Raw genomic sequence first — 17,172 nt, forward strand, 5'->3', positions numbered from 1 at the left:
GTTTAATGTAAAAGCACTGTTACATTTAAAATGTTATTATGCATTCCCTTAGGATTTTTAATACTACAAAAATTGGTACATATAATATCTGTTCTGAAAACCATATCATATTTAAACCAGTATAAATATTTGGAAGTTTATACTAAATTTTATATAGATTGTGTATATGCAACTCTTGCATATTTTTTGGCCGTATAAAAGATCCGAAGAATGAAATAAAACGCATTTTTTCTGTCTATTTGTATCAATTTTTATGCCTGTCTTGTATCCAATGTTGTGTATTATTTAAAAAGTATTCTTATGGCCTGCGCAGACGAGGGATTTTATTATATAGAATACTTACAACTGTATCGAGTAACGGGATTAAAAGTACTAAAAGTCCCCCGAATAACCGCGGACATGCGGGGAGCGTACCGGATAAAAGTACGCGGGAGTCCCCGAAAGAAATAAAACACGGGTGACTAGGCGAAGCAACGCACACGGCGGACTAAACTATTCATATTGGATTCCATAGCGTGCTTTTCTCCGCAATACGTGTGCGTTGAGTCCGCGGTCCGCCAAGGAGTAAAATCCCTCGTCTGCGCAGGCCATTATTGATAAGAAATATATTGTAACTTATCTAATACGTACGTTTTTCGTAAATACCAGTGATATTATAAGTAAAAAGGTGTAGATAGCACATTTTACTACCATTGTCTCTTTCTCGCTCACGGAATCATGCCATCTCACTCTGACGTCTAATCGTGTGTGCGTTAGTGTGCCGTGTTTGAAGATCAAATGTTGTGTTGGTAGTCTATCTATACGTTTTTATTTATAATATCATTTATGAATATTGCCAACGTAATATTATAACTACTTTTTAGTTGTTGTAAAACTTTATTTTTATATAAATTATTAGTATATCACTTTCGATGTATTTAGAATTTTGTAAACATTTTGTGATGTATTGCATTTATATGTAGAAAAGGAAAATAAAGCACTCGTGTGATTTTGTAATAAATTTTATTTGTAACTGAATACATTGTTTTATTACATTACCACCTTATACTTAAAAACTTATAACTTATATAAACTTATAACTTATAACTTCGTAGTTAGAATTATGTAAAACAACAATAATACTTAATTTTAATAGAAATAATAGCACATATTTTATTAGTAGAGCGTATCATCAGTACATAGCATAAAACAAAGTCGCTTTTTCTGTCCCTATTTATGTATGCTTAAATCTTTAAACTACACAACCGATTTTGATGCGGTTTTTTTGTCTATGTGTCAATCCAAGTTACCCTCTTTGTGTGCTAAATTTCATTGTAATCGGTTCAGTAGTATTTGCGTGAAAGAGTAAACAAACACACACATACTGACATACATCCATCCTCACAAACATTCGCATTTATTATATTAAGTAGTTAGGAATCCTACTTAGGATACATTAAATAATAATTTCAATAAATTTGTGCTATATTTTGAACTATTTTTATATCAGCAAGTCATTTAACTAACTAAATTTTATCCCCATTAATTTAGCGCTAGGTGTAGAACATTCTGTCAGATCGACGCCATGTTTTTTCATCTCGACATACGGTAATTCCGCCAACACTTGATACCCGCATTTAGCTGCTAGAACCTGCGAAGTTATCGCTGTGAAAACTGTAGCAACTGCTTTTAAACCGAAGGTCTTGCAGATTTGTTCTCTGTAACAATAAATATATCTTCTATAATATAAAAATGAATCCCAAAATGTGTTGGTAAGCGCATAACTTGAGAACGGCTGAACCGATTTCGATAATTCTTTTTTTATTATATTCCTTGAAGTACGAGGATGGTTCTTATGTAGAGAAAACGTAAATATGTACCACGGGCGAAGCCGGGGCGCACCGCTAGTTATGTATAAAATAAAATGTACCAAGTACTTACTACCATGTACCATGTTTTACGAGACCCGCCCTCCCCACAAATTGCGTTACGTATTACTTGAACGCTCCCTTATTGCTAACTAGATAAATAAATATTAAATACTTATATATATATTATCTACTTATACCTAGCTTCTATCATCCTAGCGCCAATATTCTGTCCTCTATGGCCACTCACTACAGTGAGTCCACTCGAAGTCAAGAACTCACTCACTCCAAAGTGTTCGAAGAGATTCACCAACTCTTCCGCAGTTATTAGAGTGAGGAGCAGCTTCTTCCATTGTTCTCCTTTTATCTGATAGAAAAATATTTTGTTAAACTGTACAAAAATATGGGTACAAATACAACAACATAATGAGTATAAAAAAACAAATTATTTTGTGTATTTTGAACCGACACCAAACAAAATCAGAGCTCAATTTGGAGTTTTTTCAGAAAAAAAAATTTAATTTGGTTGAAAAATTGATGTCATAGGTACGTCGATACAGCGAAAGAAGCGGGTTCGAATCCCGCCATATGTGTAATTAGCTTTTTATACGAATAATTTTAATAAATATTTACTTACTCTTTAATAAAATTATAAATAAAATCGACTTCTTTAAATTACTGGTGATGTTTATTTTTTATTTTATTGAACGAAACTAAACGTAAGTAAGATACTTAGACGGTATTTTAAATAACAAATATTTTATTCATATTTAGTCAAATAACTAACACTATCAAAATCTTCATCACCATCACCCACACTCTTCACCACGAGGATGTTAAAAGCGACCAACTCAGTTGGTTGTCCATTCTCCTCTGTGTAACACGCTATGCACAGCCCCTGGTCCGCTATGGCCTCCCAGTTGTTCCTTATGGTTTGTATGGATGCAGGGTCGTTCTGGATTTCTGAAAAATTTGGAATTTTATGAGAATTTTATAGTAATACTAGCGGTCCGCCCCGGCTTCGCCCGTGGTACATATGAAAAATAGATGTTGGCCGATTCTCAGACTTACCCGATATGCACAGAAAATTTCATGAGAATCGGTCCACCCGTTTCGGAGGAGTATGCAGACTAACATTGTGACACGAGAATTTTATATATAAGACTAGCGGTCCGCCCCGGCTTCGCCCGTGGTACATGTGAAAAATAGATGTTGGCCGATTCTCAGACTTACCCGATATGCACAGAAAATTTCATGAGAATCGGTCCACCCGTTTCGGAGGAGTATGCAGACTAACATTGTGACACGAGAATTTTATATATAAGACTAGCGGCCCGCCCCGGCTTCGCCCGTGGTACATATGAAAAATAGATGTTGGCCGATTCTCAGACTTACCCGATATGCACAGAAAATTTCATGAGAATCGGTCCACCCGTTTCGGAGGAGTATGCAGACTAACATTGTGACACGAGAATTTTATATATAAGATTTTAATGTATACGTATGAATATTATAGAGATCAAAAATTTGTATTTTATAATCGAAAAATCGAATGCATTATATATGTACCTACCTTACGATATATGAGCCATTTTGTAAATAACTAGCTTTGCCGTGTAGTTTCGTGCTAATGAAGATTGAAGCCACGGGAAAAATGCCAAACATAAGGGACAGAAATGTAGAAATGTTTGTGTACAATACAAAAGCTACATCAGTTTAAAGTATCATCAAAATCCGTTCAGTGGTTTTCTTTCTTCTTAATAATATAATCTTACGCATCTACATATTCTAATATTTATTAGTGAGGATTGACACTTGATACCTGAATAATCAGAAACTAATTTTTCGGGAATAGGTTTATTACCTATCCTTTTGCCGGGACGCCCAACTTTTCTTTTTCAATAATTTGATGATTGTAAAAAATTTTAGTTTTTATTTCTTCGGTTAAAAATAATCTTACGGTTGAAATTAATTTAAAAAATAAACATGAATATACCTAAAACTTGACAAAGCGGTTCATCGTCAAGAAACGTCTGCTGCATCATGTCCAGGCACTGCTTCCTGTTGTGCGCCTCCATGTCGCGGATTTGATACCTTACAGAGTATTTACAATTTTTTAGGTACATACGTTACATAAATTTTAAAAATGATATTAGATGTCGACAAGTACATATATTATTAAATTCATTAATACATATCTAAATACTAGCTTTCCGCCCGAGGCGTTGCTCGCGTTTTCAAAGAAAAACCGGCATAGTTCCCGTTCCCGTGGAATTTCTGGGATAAAACCTACCCTATGTGTTAATCCAAGTTACCCTCTATATGTGTGCTAAATTTCATTGTAATCGGTTCAGTAGTATTCGCGTGAAAGGGTAACAAACACACACACATCCTCACAAACTTTCGCATATTAGTAGGATAGGATAGGACTTGTGTGATATCTATGTATTATAAATATAACAATACCCACATACAGGCTGGCTTTCCATTCCTCTCTCTGCCTTGAAATCTGCTCCAAACTTTTCCAACTGGAACCGACTCTGGTCTTTTCCAGGGCATCTGAATATAGGTATAATATGAAATATAAAAAAAATATAAATATATAAATATAGTATATATAATATGAAATTATATAGGTATACTTGTTTGTAATGAACGCTGAAACGGATGCACAGATTTGAATGAAATTTCGCATACAGATAGACTATGAATTTTTATCTGGTAACGTAAGTATTATGTTATTTTTAATTGAACGTTAGATTAAAGCATTAAATATGTAATAATTCCCGGCTATTTTTTGTATTTTTTTCTGAAAATTTTCTTCAAGTTTTTAATTAGAATCGAACCCAGGACTGAGATTATTCCTTTAATATTTTATAAATCGTTCGTAATATTTATAAAATAAAAATAACTAGTGAACTGAAGATTTAAGTTTGTTATTGCACGCCTCATAAGCGAAGCGTTGAGGTGGGTACTACTGTCACTTCGCGCAAAACATCTGATTTTTCAAACTTAAAATGTCTTTATGTATCATACATTGCACTTGTAAGATAATACATACACACACATATTAAGAAAAAACACTATTTTTAACGTTCATGATATTTTTGATGTCATTTTTGTTATTTAAACTAGTTAAAAAACAGTTTAAAAAAGTTCTGTCTTGGACGTCCGTGTGTCTGTATGTGCGGATCCTTTTTCTTGTTAACACGATAGCGACCGAAATATTTTACTAATCGAGTCTTTTTTTTTCTCTTACGCTTGAGTATGCTCAGGAATAGAACCCTTTCATTTTTCAGGGTCTGATTCGATGTGGTTTAATTGTTATTAAATAAACAAAAATAATAATAAATAAATATTTATTAAAAAAAAATTATGAGGCGTGCACTTTTGGATTTTCCAAATTATTACTTATTACTACACATAAAAAAAATATAAGCCTGTAATATAAAAACTTCCCTGAAAAATGGTCCTGTCCCTTTCACTCCATTCTATTATCACGTGAGAGTGACAGAGACGGGTATAGGTACCAGGTCTCAAGTTGACTCGCCCGGGTAGTAACATTAGTGTAGTTAGTAGTAACTGCTGTCACAATATACAGCTACTGTTTACATAAATAGACCGGAAAATACTTTATAAATATGACGTTAATTTATTTAGTACTCTACCTAAAGAGCACTTACAATATTCAAAAGTGTTTAAAATTACCATAGACAAATATATTCGTCCATGAAATTACCAAATAGTGAAATACATGAAAAATCGTAAAAATTAGTAATTTTAAGCGTAATTACCTTACAAATAGCACAATATCACAAATTCAAAAGCAATACTGATCGACGAAGGTTCACAGATAATGTTTACTAAATTACAAATAAGCGATTTTCCTTGTGTTATCACAATTTCGACCTTATCTCCTTGTGATAAGGATTGCACGAGTGTATTCATATCTTATTAGCTATTTATAGGTTTTATGAGAGTGTATTTCCATTGTACATGGAGTAAAAATAATATTTGTCTAAATTTAATTCATATAAGACACTAGCTGCCATCCGCCCGCGGCCCCGTTATCAACTATGTACCTATTAAAACCTTTCTCTGGAACCACTAAATCGATTAAAAAAAACCTCATCAAATTCTGTTGCGTAATTGCTAATACCTATGCATATAAAGAGACGAACTGAGAGATGCAAGAAGTGCCTATGTTTTATGCTATCTATTGCTAACCCATTAGCCCGCGTTTTCAAAGGAAATTGGGATTTCCGGGATAAAACCTATCCTATGTGTTAATCCAAGTTACCCTCTAAATTTCATTGTAATCAGTTCAGTACAATTTGCATGAAAGAGTAACAAACACTCACACATCCTCACAAACTTTCGCATTTATAATATTAGTAGGATAGTAGGAAGTAGGATATACAGTGGGTTCACATTTTTTTTCTTTTTATAACACTAACTAATAATTACAAGCTTTAAAAGTTTAAACATCAGCAGTCATTTTTTTCAAGAAGTAGTTAAGCCTTGTATGTTTCTTTGTTCAATGTTGTATGTTTCTTTTTTACATTGTACTTATTTAAACCAATAAATAGTTTGTAGATTTTGAACATTAGTACTGTAACAAACTGTAATATTGATCTTTGCCTATGGCTACGTAGGTTATTTTTTATCCCGTGTCAAACCGGGCGAAGCAGGAGCGCACAGCTAGTAATCTTAATTTATTACTAGCACTTCATTCTTCATTCTGGCTACTCGTTATACATAGCGCTCAGGGAAAGAGTGAAAGAATTTTTGAAAACGGTCCAATAGTTCCTGCGATATGCGCGTTCAAACAAACAATTTCGCTCTATATTATTAGTACAGATTTCTCGTGTCGTCCAACAACGGGCACGCACATGCGCTCGCGCCGGTCGTTTTCCTCACTACGTGTGTGTGTGTCACCTTGACCAGAGGCCGGTATCTATTGAACGAATTATGAGAACAATTCACATTCGTTAATATAACTACTTTGATTTTAAATTAAAATCAAGTAAATGTATCGATCAGTAGCCGGCATTTAATAATGTGTCTTTTGCCGTATCGCTGTACCATTTTAATGATAAAAGATTGAAATTGAAAAGATTATCATATCTAGATATTATTATGATAGATTGGAGACTAGATTTATTAATAGTGTTAATTATTTATAGTTATATTTTCTACACTTAATATTATAGAGCTGAAGTGTAAAGTTTGTTTTTTGTTTGTTGGTTGAAGGTGCTAATCTCAGGAAATACTGGTCCGATACGTGATCTCTGAGAGCTATCTAGTATTTATTCATTTCTGGCAATAGGCTATATTTGTATATTATTTTATCAGGCGAAGCCGGGTCGGACTGCTAGGTAGTAAATATTTTACGACCTATTCTTAGATCTACAGAATGTAATAAAAATTTCGTAGAAATCAGTCAAGCTGTCTCGCAGTAGTAAACAGTAAACACAAGTGATAGGGAAATTATATAATGTTTATAAATTATAAATGGGTAGCCCCAGCAGAAGACAGGGTATTTTATATGTTTATTGAGTGAATTTCTGTATGATTGTCTTTCGCAACATATTTCTGAAATGGATAAGTATATTTTTTTAATCTTAAATCATGTTATTGAGATTGTATTTGCTCTATCTTTTTAACGAATAGAAGTAGACATATTATCTATAAGATCCAGCTTTTAAAGTGAAACTTCTTTAGAGGTTAGGTTAGTAATTTCATGGCAATACCGTCACGTCATGTAGGTATAGTAAGGCGATAATTTTGGTATCTTTGAATCTTGCTAAAGAAGTTTTACTTCTGACACGTGCTCGGCACACACGCTCTTTTTTTTTCCTTTTTCACGCACAAGTTATGAAAACACATTTAGTTCAGTGAGTAGCATTTTCTACAACACCTTGACCTTGTGTAGGTATTTTCTATACAAATATTATAAAGAGGAAAGGTTTGATTTTTTGTTTGTTTGTTTGTATGAATTGAATAGGCTCCGAAACTACTAGGCGGATTTGAAAAATTCTTTCATTGTTGGAAAGCTACATCATTTCTGAGTGACATAGGCTAGGTTTTATCCCGGAAATCCCACGGGAACGGGAACTATGCGGGTTTTTTTTTGAAAACGCGGGCGAAGCCGCAGGCGGAATGCTAGTTGTAAATATGTAACTACAAGCATAGGTAACTAATAACAATAAGAGCCGAAAGCTCATACCGAAAGGTAGAATATTCATAGTATAATATTATTTTGCCAAATTTATTACTATTATTTTATTTTTATAACGAGCTTTCCGCCGCAGCTTCGCCCGCTTTGTCTAAAACATAATAAATTATATACTAAAACCTTCCTCTTGAATTACTCTATCTATTAAAAAAACCGCATCAAAATCCGTTGCGTAGTTTTAAAGATTTAAGCATACATAGGGACATAGGGTGATAGGGACATATAGGGACATAGGGACAGAGAAAGCGATTTTTTTTATACTATGTAGTGATTATATTGCAAGCATATACTTAGTGCCTTATTTTTGACTGGATTTTGTTAAAATAACGAGCCAGCGAAGTAAATGTTGTAAGGATACCTAGGTACCTATTCATATTTTAATCTAAATCAATGAACAAACTACGTTCTATCGATAAAAACAATCTAAAATAAAACCAAAATTTTCAAATAAAATATGCCAAATCAATTGACGACAAGCTATTTAAATATTTATCCACAGTTCATCTGTTTTGCCTATATTGGCAAACAAACATATTGACAAGTTATTCCTGTGATTCACCAATAACATTATACGATGTAGTAACACTGAATTTCAGTACTAACTAAAATAAACAATTTGTTTCCCCGAATTTTCTCCAGGTGCTCGACTAGTGAGGTTCTGATGAGATATCGATGTTTTTTGCAAGTAACAAAATCATTTATATACATATATAAAACTCAAAGGTGACTGATATAGTGATCTATCAACGCGCAGCCCAAACCACTGGACGTATCGGGCTGAAATTTGGCATGCAGGTAGATGTTAGGACGTATAGGCATCCGCTAAGAAAGGATTTTCTGAAATTCTTGCGAGAACGGGGAAAAACGGGGATGCACGTACAAAGTCGTGGGCGGAAACTAGTATATCAAAAATGCCGGAATATCTTAAAGAAAAATTTGTGTTTAGAGGCAACAATGATGTACTTGTTCGGTCTACCGAAATGCTTCGAATACGAATGCCACCACATCTCACAAGCTTCTACGATAATTCGTTTACCGTTCAGGCAATCAAATTGTGGAATGCTTTACCTGGACCTATAAAGAATGCACAGTCCTTAAATAGTTTTAAAGTAATGTTACGCAATTATCACCTTTCTTGCTGTACTTAATATTATATACTCCGTTATGTTTACTATTATGTATTTTTTTTTATTCGATTGTAAATATATATGTATTTAATGTATGTATTATATTGTATTTATTTATTATGTAAATTTTATATTATTGTGTTTGTGTTATACCTATATTATGTTAATACTTATATTATATATTTTTGCTCTGCCCTACTCCTTTCCTTTAATTTAATTTCTCTCCGTACGTCTGGTTGTCTGGAAGAAATCGCTGAATAGCGATAAGACCGCCAATTGTTTGTATGTATTCCTAGGTTAAGTTTTATTGTAACTTTCAATAGCAAGCAATAAAGAATTAATAATAAATAAATAAATATATCATAAAGCTCCACCTATGTCCTTTACATGTTCCTTTAAATATTCGCAATAGGAAATAATTGCCATTTAGGAACGACAGGACACTGCTTAATTGGCATCATAATATGCTAACAGCCTGCTATATTATGTTGTTCACTGCTTTCTGAACCTGTAGTAAATTACTATTTTTCCATATTTTCGATTCAAAAATGCTTCTAAACGAAGTCAAGTTGAATAATTAAAGACCGTATTATTTTGAGTTTAATCTACGTTGTATCAAAATTTTAACATAAGTAGTAAAATGAATACATCCAGAAGATCATACAAATTTTCTTGGTGGTTCTTCTCTGTAGAAATTTCTTATGGAATCGATGGTTACTTAGAAGAAAATATGATGATTCAAAAGTGCTTCTAAAATAAGTCTAGTTAAATAAATAGAATTCGTGTACGCTTTCGAAAAATTGCCAGCTCTACATACGACAGGAAATAAATCAAAAAAGAAAAGCATAGCGTTCTTCGGATAAAATGGATAGAGTATAATAATTCATTTACACTTTGCCAGTAAATTGAATATTATTGTATTACATATGTGAACTACAAAGGTCGTAATACTTAACACCATATTGCTAGCTTAAAACTGAGCGCAGTTTTTTCCATTTAAAGGCAAGTTCCAAGACCATAATATAGATAAATTACACATAGAGTAGGACACTAGGACTAGTAGGAGAGGTATGCTTCCAACTGACTCTACATTAAGAAAGAAGATCCTGAGACTCTCTTCCTGTACGTGCAAGCTCAATAAGAAAGGAAAATTGAATTTCTCTTACTGGTAAACGTGTCTTCTTGATCTATCTTAGCCTCTACATGACAAAATACATTAAAAATACATAGAACAGTAGTAACTGTGCAGGTAATAGCATCAGAATAAGACCTGTAATAGAACATAGTTATGTGCCAATTTCTCCAGTAAAACACCCCACGTAACGTAGGAAGCCTACTACTCTATTTCGTGCACAGAAAGGTAATTTTATCGACAGTAAAATTAAACATCACTAAATTAGCAGAGTAATTTTATATTTCCCATCCCGTTTAGCCCGGCTTACAGTCCAGATTTCAGATTGTTCGTCGCTTCGAGCGGGACGCCCGCGCGTCCTCCATTTTGCTTTCGCGCGTATTTTCGTTCACAAATAAGTGTTTTAAAAATAATTTTTATCTGTTCTGTTGGATATGATATTGTACGGGTAAGTATTATGGCGTGTGGACATGATATTTTAAATAAGTAAATAGGCATTAATTTAGTTAATTAAGTATTTTGGGTTTGTTTTTATTATTATGAATACCTATCAGTTTCCAAACTGAAATAAAACACCAAATGTTCGTTTTTAAACTCTATTTATTCGATATTATATGACCTAATAATACAATAGATTAAAGATTTCATGGAATATTACTTGTCTCTACGAAACAGGTCGAATCGTCTGAAACTATATATTTTTTTCTTTGATATAAACTTTTTACCAATAATTTGCAAAAAATAGAACTTACTTGTTTCTTATATTTCAAAAACCATCCTTCATTATTAAATTCTAAATAACATTGACATACCTGTAATTTATGAATACGGAAGGCCGATGCACTTTTAGCTAAACAAACTACGACTCTACATTACAATTTTCATTATTTATTTTCACAAACGCGTTTTAAAGCACCAAATAGCATAAGAATAGTAAAGGAATGCTATTAAAATATACTAAAAAGCGAGTTAAATCATGTCTTTGTTGCAATCCGACCGAAATAAAAGTTATTGCCGAAATTATAAAAACTCACCGTTTGTGATGCCAAGATTTAAAATAGTTTAAAATTCTATAGTCGGCGAGAGACTACGTTTGTATGCAAACAGAAATTAATCCAACGATGTTTCGACAATTTATACTTTGTATTGTTACCTCTTGAATTCCACTTTTATTTACTCAATTAAATTTGAATGGTTTTAGGGGACCGTAGACAGTTCCCTTATAATATTATGTTTCTGATGATTTGATATCTCATTTTTAAGAGTAGAAAATTAAACACAGTAAAGTAACTTTATTTTTTTAACGATTTCAAAAACATAGGTTCTTAATTTGTAGCGTTTTATTTAGTACTAGCGGTCCGTCCCGGCTTCGCCCGTGGTACATATTTACGTTTTCTCTACATAAAAACCATCCTCGTACTTCAAGGAAAATAATAAAAAAAGAATTATCGAAATCGGTTCAGCCGTTCTCGAGTTATGCGCTTACCAACACATTTTGCGATTCATTTTTATATATAAGATTTGTTTAATTTTTATGCATAATTAATTTAATAGGACGCTGGACGACTAGGAAATTACTAAAACAACTCGTTGTATAGTAGGTATACTAATCTTTACTCTACTTTTTATGATAAACATTTCTTTGTTAGCGCAATTTTTTTAGTAAAACTCAAAGGTGACTGATATAGTGATCTATCAACACACAGCCCAAACCACTGGACGTATCGGGCTGAAATTTGGCATGCAGGTAGATGTTAGGACGTAGGCATCCGCTAAGAAAGGATTTCCCGAAATTCTTGTGGGAACGGGGAAAAACGGGGATGCACGTACAAAGTCGTGGTACCATCTAGTGCACTTTTAATAACGTAGCAGACTTCAAATATTTGTGTTTAAAGCTTCATTATTTATGTGTTTTTGTTTGTAATTAAAAATACTTTTTTTAATCATTTAACTCTAGGTTTATATTTTTTTAAGGTAGGTACTTCATATTGCAGACTTAAGAATACACAGAAACGTTTAAAAAGTCTGGTTTCTAAATAATTTACAAAGAACGATGCGATGCTACTACATTTTTTAAGCGAAAAATAATCTAAAGTGATGGGATGTAAGTTTGTTTGCTACTCTTTCTAGCGCCAGCCACTGAACGGATTTTAATGATGTAGCTATTATTGTACTTACTTACTAGAGAATCAACATAAAAAAACTGCTTTTACGGGTGTAACCGCGCAGCAAAGCCAGTGGCATATTTCTGTAGGAATATCGAATGAGGAAAATAATTCTTTAAATCTTTGATCTTTTCATGTACAGATTTCGAAAAGATAATGTTTACAATGCAACATTGAAAATTTTACGCTGTTTCAACTTTCAATAAACATCCTGCAAATTCGAAATATGCAGGATAATTTTAACCCCACGAGTTTCTATTATTATTATTATGTTTTCATCAAGCCCATATCGCTCGTCAGTCATTGCTAATCATGCGATGTGTTGTAATCTGCCAAACGGTAGATTCTTTACTAACATTCCTTGTCATGATCGATGTACCTATAAGCCAAAGTATGCTGTTACTTTGTTTTAATTTAAAAAGGGCTTAACGTTCATGTTAAATGTTTTATGTAACTGGAATGTACTGATTGTTACGTATACATTATTATAATAGTTAATAAAATGCTCTTTTATACTGAGCAAAACGATTGAAAAGAAAAATCATGTGTTACTAGAAAAATTCGAATTAATTTTCGAACAACAAACAGCACATACTTGAACTTTTTATGAACTAGGTAACCTATGTTATAAACTTTACCTAAGTTAATTATTATTTTTATTTATAGTACCAAATTTAATAAAAATCGATTGTTTATCAAACAGAGAATGAAGTTACAATGTTATTCGCATGGTTACTGAGTTCTTCGACAGTTCACGGCAGCGGCAAATGGCTTGAAGGTGATGCTTCTGGCAAAATGTATGTTTACAGATTCGTTTCTTCACCTTTTTTTACGGTCAAAAGTTTAAAATAAATATTGGTAAATTAAATACGGTGAAACGAATAATGTACTTTTATTGCAGTTGGTTAGCGAAGCTCTGGGAAATGTCTGGGAAAGTAAAAATTTAAGTCTCTACCTTTAAGTCTCACTTCCATTTTCCGGAGTAATAAATCATGAAAAAAAATTGAAACTCATTCAAATTATTATGCTATAAATATTTTTATAATTATTATCATAATATTGTACGCACAACGCAGATTAGCGTAGCGTTCTCCATGAAAGAAATTTAATTGTTATTTTTTTCGGTCACCCCAAAAGCTTCTTTGACATCGCTCTATTGTTTATATCCAATTTAAATTATTAAAACGAACGATCCACCCTGTCTTCGGCCGGGTGCAAATATATTTCCTTCTTCAATCATTTTACCCACTTAACCCTTACCATTTAACCCAAATGTTGACGAAGTGAACAGTGCTCTTTTACACATATCTGAATGGTTTACTGCCAATAATTTATTATTAAATGCCAAAAAAACCAATTGTGTTGAATTTTTACTTTCTAATGTAATAAAGTTGAACAGAGATATTACCTTGAACGGGGAGGTATTGCATCCTACTGAGTCTACTGTATTTCTAGGGTTAACATTGGACGAGAAACTACAGTGGGGAGCCCATGTCAACACCGCTGCAGGTAAGCTCAGTTCTGCTGCATATGCAGTCCGAAAAATAAGGCATCTCACCGATGAAGATACGGCTAGATTGGTTTATTTCAGCTACTTTCATAGCATTATGTCCTATGGAATTCTACTGTGGGGCAGGGCTGCAGATATAGAAACTATATTTATCTTACAGAAAAGAGCCATTCGCTCTATATATAATTTACGTGCTCGGGACTCACTAAGAGATCATTTTAAGAATACTGGTATCCTTACTGTACCATCACAGTATATATATATATATATTTAATAATATTTTGCATGTACACAAAAGCTCTGACTTACACACAAGAGTAGGAGATAGACACGATTATGGCACAAGGAACAAGAATAGAATTGAAATGCCATTTTTCCGATTAGCTAAAGTTAAAAATTCATTTATGGGTCAAGGTATACGCTTATACAATAGAATTCCTCACAATATTAAAGAGTTTAGTAGTTCTAAATTTAAAACTTACATAAAAAATGTACTAGTTCAGAGAGCGTACTACAGTATTCAGGAATATATGGACGATAAAGACCCATGGAGGGTTGTCGCGTAAAAACCACAGGACAGTTCTTTGGCATATTATGTAGTTAGGTAGATATAAGTTACATACTATGTAAATTTATTGACATTATTTAAAAGAGCAACTATGGAGTTTCTTGCCGATTCTTCTCCATAGATACTGCTTTCCGAATCGGTGGTAAATGTTAAAAATACTATGTAATGACGATTCGAAAGTGCTACTAAATAGTAGTCTAATTGAATAAATGAATGTTTGAGTTTGAGTTTGAGTTTGAGTTTATCTTAAAAAAAGAAATGAATCAAAATGCGTTACGTAGTAGCATGTAGAGACATTCAGACAGCGCGCAGCGGGAAGGGACTTGTTATTAAATACTATATATGCGATAGTGATAATCTTCAAAAGATGATAATAAAAGTACAAACTAAATTATATCATTTGCAATGTTAAAATTGTATTTATATTTTCAGCGCGTATAAAAATTTTCAATGTCAAATACGTAGGTATTTTAAGAAATCAAAAGCGTTTAGAAATTGCGAACGGGAAGTACGAAACGAGACATTTCATATATTTTATAATATGAATAAGCGGTGCATGTCCTAAAGATTAATTATACATAATTCATTTAATAAAGTACGCTAAATAAATTATAGAATACAATTTAAATCCATACAGCGTTAGTACTTCGTAGTACTTATGTACTTTGCAGTTGGTAAATAAATTCTTGAGAATACTGATTGCCGATATGTTCTCAAGTGAGGATGTGTCTACCTAGGTGCAATTTTTTATTACATTCTTCGAAATATAACTACTTAAATAAAAATATTAATTATAAGTTAATTATAATTTAAAAAAATGTTGTGTGGTTTTATGAAACCACGGTAAAAGTGAAACTTAGGCACACTGCTTTATACCTACTCGGCAGCCGACCGTCACGCGACATGCGCTACACAGACCAAAAAGTTTGAGACGATGTAATAAAAGTTTCACTTTAAAAAAAATAGAGCTATAAATGTTTAAAGCTCTATGTTTACGCGCGCTCAAGTTTAAAAAAATGTTATAACACTAATTTGCGTTTGAGTTTTGTATAGTTTATATTCTTGATGCATAAGCATAGAAATGTTACCGATTTATTACCGAGTAAGAAAATAACAAATTTGTCAAAAAGATAACCTACACATGATATTATGCATTTACTTTTTAATTTTCGTTTGTCAAAACTATTATTTCCATGCAACAACATTACATACTAGATAGTTCACCCGATCACCCGCGTGAAAAATTATTTTTATTTATTTATTTATTTTATATCCCTGAAAATCTGTGCAGCAGTTTTCACGTGAACGAGAAACAAACATCGATACGTCCATCCATGCATACTCACTCTTTCGCATTTATAATATTAGTATGATATACTACACACTCATAGATACATATTATATATAATAACCGTACGAGATAGTATCTGAGTGTTTTTGCCAAAAGTCGTGACGTTGTTTAACAAATTAATAGTAATTCCGTCTGAAACGTGTCTTGTTCGTCCCCGGAGACAATGTTATTGAGATCTGGTGCAGTTGTCTTTAACCGACTTGGAAAAGGAAGGAAATGATTATTTATTATGCTTTACAACACCAAAATAATTAAACAAACATCTAAATAATCTGTTGAAGATATTTATTCAGATTTTATGAGATTTAAGTACTATTAAAATATAATTTATTGACAGGAGTAGAAGTTATGAACATTCCATAATTTTATGTGTTTGTTAATGCATATCAAATATATACGACGTGCGAGTTGGAATGCAGGTGAAGCCGCGGGCTATACCTAGTATAATATAAAGTAGAGCAGTTAGACTACAGAATACTTATAAGTTATATTATTTATTTGTAAATAAATGTAATATTTACTTATAGTTACAATTTATATTCCGATAATAACATATTCACCTAAACTTTCAGCCCGTTCATTGGCATAATAACAAAATACTCGATATTTCGACAGCCACTCAAAAATGAGCCACGCCAGCGACACAGCTCTAGCGGGTTACAATCAGAATTTAGATTTGCATCTCCAGTTACAGCGGAATATATTTTTACTCGACCCAAATAACGAGGACAAAGACGTTTCAATGCACTTTTGTGTTTGTTTCCACACAAACTTATATATCCGTATGTGAAAACCCGCTTTCCACAACAGATGTGCTTTGTGGTAAACAAATGTTGCTAGTGATAAAAATACGTGTGTGAATTGAGACTTGCAAGCTTTTTGTGGTCGGGTTTTGACAAGATGCAATACAGCACTTTGAGGAACGATGAAATAAAAATGTTTCATAATGCAATAAGGATTTAATTTCGTTCATATTACTTATTCATTAAATGTTATGTACACAGTACAATGGAAATTAATGTTCATTCTTTAATTCCGCGGTTAAATGATATTATTTACTTTAACTTTTGACATGAAATCTTTGTTATCATGTAGATGTAGACTTATTATGTCTAAAAATATGCTTAGAATGACTACGTATGAGAATGATGATGACTATGAAAATACTTTATTTGAGATTCATCTTCGTTCATTAACTTCTAATAAGAAGAATTGTAGAATTTGTGATCAATCA

At 32.6% G+C, this 17,172-nt stretch overlaps 1 protein-coding gene across 2 annotated transcripts; it reads right to left on the reverse strand.

Annotated features, from left to right (window-relative positions):
* Positions 1 to 1,097: 1,097 nt before the first annotated feature.
* Positions 1,098 to 5,699, reverse strand: LOC149895853 (uncharacterized). 2 transcript variants are annotated; one of them, XM_090118562.1, is made up of 6 exons: positions 5,642 to 5,699; positions 4,318 to 4,406; positions 3,844 to 3,941; positions 2,635 to 2,810; positions 2,048 to 2,214; positions 1,098 to 1,697 (listed from the first exon to the last, which is right to left on the reverse strand). In XM_090118562.1, exons 2-6 carry the CDS (start codon positions 4,404 to 4,406, stop codon positions 1,502 to 1,504), a joined length of 726 nt encoding a protein of 241 aa, XP_089974688.1. In that variant the 5' UTR covers positions 5,642 to 5,699; the 3' UTR covers positions 1,098 to 1,501. The 2 variants fall into 2 exon arrangements, with proteins under 2 accessions (XP_089974688.1, XP_089974689.1); XM_090118563.1 differs by having other exon boundaries at positions 4,314 to 4,406.
* Positions 5,700 to 17,172: the final 11,473 nt, after the last annotated feature.

This window comes from Colias eurytheme, chromosome 30, assembly GCF_061535395.1.
Source record: "Colias eurytheme isolate Ceu_HAF_F1 chromosome 30, ilColEury1 Martin Lab GWU primary, whole genome shotgun sequence".
In the NCBI taxonomy this organism is placed as follows: domain Eukaryota; kingdom Metazoa; phylum Arthropoda; class Insecta; order Lepidoptera; family Pieridae; genus Colias; species Colias eurytheme.

Coding starts and splice junctions, on each gene's coding strand:
- LOC149895853 (XM_090118562.1), bottom strand. CDS start 4,406: ATGCCCTGGAAAAGACCAGAGTCGGTTCCAGTTGGAAAAGTTTGGAGC. Junction 3,942..4,317: donor AATGGAAAGCCAGCCTGTAT/GTGGGTATTGTT, acceptor ATACTCTGTAAG/GTATCAAATCCGCGACATGG. Junction 1,698..2,047: donor GCTAGGATGATAGAAGCTAG/GTATAAGTAGAT, acceptor TTATTGTTACAG/AGAACAAATCTGCAAGACCT.